Source organism: Montipora foliosa, chromosome 5, assembly GCF_036669935.1.
Source record: "Montipora foliosa isolate CH-2021 chromosome 5, ASM3666993v2, whole genome shotgun sequence".
Taxonomy (NCBI): Eukaryota; Metazoa; Cnidaria; class Anthozoa; order Scleractinia; family Acroporidae; genus Montipora; species Montipora foliosa.
This window is the reverse complement of record NC_090873.1, coordinates 16500537-16505235: the sequence shown is the minus strand read 5'-3', so window position 1 is coordinate 16505235 and position 4699 is coordinate 16500537. Positions and strand designations below refer to the sequence as shown.

General features: G+C 41.1%; 1 protein-coding gene across 1 annotated transcript; it reads left to right on the top strand.

Annotated features, from left to right (window-relative positions):
• Positions 1 to 338: 338 nt before the first annotated feature.
• Positions 339 to 1199, top strand: LOC138002270 (uncharacterized). Its single transcript, XM_068848339.1, has one exon. The coding sequence runs from the start codon at positions 339 to 341 to the stop codon at positions 1197 to 1199; it is 861 nt and encodes a 286-aa protein (XP_068704440.1).
• Positions 1200 to 4699: the final 3500 nt, after the last annotated feature.

The window sequence follows — 4699 nt, the reverse complement described above, 5'->3', positions numbered from 1 at the left end:
TTTTTCATGAGAGACCAGTGTCTCTGCTCTCTTTTTTAAATTTTGATTTCGTCCGCCGCTCACTTTTTCTTCTACCGCTCACATTTTTTTCGCCACTCATTTTTTTTCTACCACTCAGTTTATCTTCTGCTGCTTACTTTTTTTTTCTGTTGCTCACCTTTTTTATGGCTCTTCACATTTTTTCTGTCGCTCACTTGTTTCTACTCCTCACTTTTCAGTGTGTCTTGTCTTCCTCAGAATTTTGGTCGTGAGGTGAAAGCGAACTGGTGTAGCTAAGCACAGGCAACATGGCGTCTGGGAAAAAGTTATTAATCTCATTTTAATGCTTTTGCGAAGCTATGGGTTTCATCCTCTTGCTTTCATTAGCTCTTAACTGGTCTTGCACTTCAGCAGTTCTTCCAAATTACTCTCCAGCAGTACGAGGTGACCTACAAACACATGACGAAATCATACGACACTATTTCGACCTAGGACTAACTAGTCCAGAAATAGCTTCATTTTTAGCTTGTATCCACGGTATCCGGATAAGTTTGAGGCAATTGAAACGAATATTGAGGACTCTGCGATGCACAAGACGTCAAAACCTGAGTGACCTAGAGGAGGTTGCCGAGGCAGTGGAAGCAGAGCTGAGAGGGAGCAGAAGTTTACTTGGGTATAGAGCAATGCATCAAAGGCTGGTTAATCATCACAGACTGGCTACTACTAGAGAAGTAGTTCGCCAGGCGTTACGAATATTTGATCCAGAAGGTGTAGAACTGCGGTCACCACAGAGACTACGAAGAAGAGTGTACCGATGTAAAGGTCCAAATTATCTCTGGCATATAGATGGGTACGATAAACTCAAACCATTTGGATTCTGTGTTTACGATGCTATAGATGGTTTCAGCCGAAAGATTTTATGGTTGGAAGTTGCTTCATCAAGTAATGATCCGTGCATAGTCGCACAGTATTATCTAGATTGTGTCCGACACATAGGGGGAACTGCTCGAGTTGTACATGGAGACAGGGGAACTGAAAATGGTAACCTAGCAGCCATCCAACGTTTCTTTCGTAGAACTGCTGAGGATGATTTTTCTGGTGAGAAAAGTTTCATGTTTGGAAAATCAACATCTAACCAGAGAATAGAGGCGTGGTGGGGCCATCTCAGAAAAGGGTTTGCAGAGTGGTGGATACAGTTTTTCAAAGACCTGCGAGATTAGGGGTTGTATAGTGATAGTGATGTGATACAAACAAGACGTGTATGCAGAACGGCCACAGGAAAAGGGCTGTTCCCCACACTTTAAATAACTGGCTGAAATGATGCAAGAAGACGAGGACTTGGAGCAACCAACAAATGCAGAGGAAGCTCTTCAACTGTACTTTGATCTCTTAGACCACATTGATGACATAGGCAACTGACCACAGAAGAACGTTTAACATAATCGGCTTAGTCAGTCAGTAACATGACAAAGGCAGACTTGGCATTGAATGTTTTTTACAGTTAGCGTTCGATCTTGTTGTCTGTAGAAAAAGGTAGCTTAAAAGGGTAATGTAAAAGATATATATGAAATACATCATATATTGCACTGTGGGTATGAAATCAAATGAAACCATCGCACCGGTATCGCGAGGTCGAGAGTTCAAATCCCGTTTAAGTCTTGAAAAAATTTCAGGCTTCTCAACGCAGTAGAAATTTGCGCTCATCACTGAGACAACATGGTTTCATTTGAAGGGTAAGGTAAGTTTCTTAGTTGATATTTGCCTGTCATTCCATGCTATTATATTAGCCTCAAGCAAAATCTGGTACTTGTTGGAATGCAGGAGAGGATGAGGTAAGAGACCAGATCCCCCATGCATGGGCTTCTTCCAAGAATAGTTTTTTAAATCTAATTTTAGATACGCAGCTATTTTTAGAGAGGCACCTGCAGAACTTAAACAGCTTTGCGAAACTAAAGATAAATTTAAAAAAACTATACACCTTCCAAAATGGCCGCTGATTTATGCTGATACAAATTGGCCCTTGTTGCCTCATTCAAGATAAAATATTCTTTTGAATTTTAAGCTTAAGAACGAGGCATCAAGGGCTTATTTGAATTAAAACAGAAGAATATTTAAATGGCAGCCATTTTGGAATAAGGTGTATGATGGGGCATGGGAATCTGTTATCTTTCCTGACCCGCTCTTGTGGAATGTAATTTCAAAACCAAGTGCAAGCTGTTTCACAGCGGGAAGTCGAAACCCTGATAAAAGTCGCCGACTCACATTTTTACTTGATGGCCTCTCAGTTTGGTCATGCCATGAAATAAATTAGAACACGTACTTAGGCAGCAGGAAATTGAAAAGAACGGGGTGACTTCCACTAATGTGTAAAAGATTGTTTCTACTCTGACAGAGGCTGTAAGTTAGTGTGGATAAACACAAAAACAAACGCGGGACTAAAATGGACCGAATTCGTCATGAATCCTGACATTCCTAGCGTTGTGAAGCCTACTTAAGAATCCGACCTGAGTTGGAATTTCCTAAGTGAAATGCATTATTATTTTTTGGTTATCTGTTACCACATAGCTAAAGGAGAATTTCATCCCCTTTTTAGCCGAATATCAAATGAGCCCAGCCCCACCCCTGCGCTTAAGAAATCGCAAAAACTTTCTGTCTGATTCGTGCCAGGGCACAAGCCTGGTTGACAATGTTGCACCAAAGCCGGTAGCTGAAAATGCCTTTCATGTGCTCAAAGTGTGAAAATTTACCCTTTCTACCTTTTTGCCTTCCACACAGCTTTTAGGCACCCACCGTCTATAAGACTCCCCCGGAGTAGCTTGGAGGAGGGCAATGCTCGGCCACAATCTAGCGAAAACTGGCTGAGAAAGATTGCCAAATTCAGGCTAATGTTATGTGATAAAGGGCCCAGTGTTTTTTTAAAATACTATTTTGTGCTACCATTGTTAAATTAAGTCTTTTCCTTCCTCGCCTGTATCATGGCGAGTTTCTAACGTTCCACGTTTTCGTGTATGTTTGATTGCAAAGCTGGGAAAAAACATGCAGATATCAGAGACAAACAATGCTCCAATCCCAGAGGGAGTAAGTTCCAATAAAACAGACGAGTTTAAAACGGTATAGGTACACTGCTGTAACTTTCTCTAAATAATAAGTACATATTTTCCTATCCTTGAATTTGTATCCTGTTACACTGTGCAATCTTTCCGGCGTGCAACATGTCTCGCAACGCCATTTCAACAAACGTTCTCACCTTACGAAACAAGTTGTTTTACGGGTGTTACACTGAGCAACGTTTCATGCAACTTGTCTCGTTTCCATGATCACACGAGGTTAAGGAAACATTTCCATATACTGGTGCCGCAAACCGTAGCGATACAAATTGCAGAGGACAGATATTACACTGCGCAATGCTTTAAAAGTTCATTGCAACCATTACTGAAAGTAGAACTCAATTGTACTTTCCGCAACGGTTTCTGCAACTGGTCTCGCGACATTTTTGGCCGTTGCGAGGTATGTTACATTGGGCAATGATTTAAGCAACTTGTCTCACAATGGCATTGCAAGACAAGTTGCACGAAAAATTGCACAGTGTAACTGTGGCTTTAAGCACAATCACCAGATAGCTCCAATTTCTTGTGTGGCACTTTGCTCATGATACTTCTTGATTAAGCAGCTTTTGAGCTGGCTTGCTTCATATGATATCCAAAGCCCAGCCTGGCACACTTAATCTGCGCCTGGTAGTTTACACAATTTCCACTTACTCTTACTCCTACGCTAAGCATGAACCAATTCTAAGAATTATCCTGCCCTCACCTTCCACAAATCTTCCAGGGGCCCTTCCCAAACATCCTTCCCCAATATTGATACAAGGAATATAGGAAATGTAGTTGAACGGAAGCAAACAAACACAATTCACAAGGCAAAACGATTGTACTTCGTATCGGTCATCAGCTAAACTGCAATCAAACACAAACTCCTAGTCCCTTAGAAACACCCTTTTTCGTTGAGAGTTTATTCTCAGACCAAATGGATCACGTTCACAGTTTTTCACATTTTGACCATACACCTTATTCAGTGATAAGAAACGTGCGTATCAGTATAAAACAACAACAACGCTTACGACTCATTCCATTTCGAATGAGTGAATGAGTCGTAGTGGAGGTATAACGCAAGTCTTCAAACCTTGACATTAGGTTTGCTTGAGGTGAGATCATGAGCTCGTAGGTCTTCACCAACAATCTTGTCTCAGTGAAACAAGCTCAACATCAACTAACATGTACTGTACCAACTGAATCTCAAACTCAGCGCCAGAAATTTCAAACCAAAATTTTCGTGATAATTATACCTGTATGATGGTTTCTTTAATGGTCTAAGCCACTTTCAGATCCGGCCGAGTACGGGCTCATTGTCATGACACACAAACATGACCTTACAAAACATTGCAATTTTAGAGTATTTAATTGAAGCTAACCCTAACAACTAATTGAAAGGCTTCGATACTAAGAATGGCATTGACCATCAAAAATGGCATCGCCTGTTTATGGAAGGGAAATAAGCGGCGCCGGTGCGTCATTTTCATTTGGTGAATGTAAGAATTAACAAGTCTGTGGCAAGGCAGGGGTGAGTTCACACTGACGTGAAATTCCATGAAAGTTCATTGTTAAGCAGAGAGTCCATTTGCACTCTGAAATCGTTAAAACTTGCATACCCACCATCTGGAAGG

Excerpts from the sequence above, each read along its gene's own strand:
- LOC138002270 (XM_068848339.1), top strand. The coding sequence starts at position 339 with ATGGGTTTCATCCTCTTGCTTTCATTAGCTCTTAACTGGTCTTGCACT.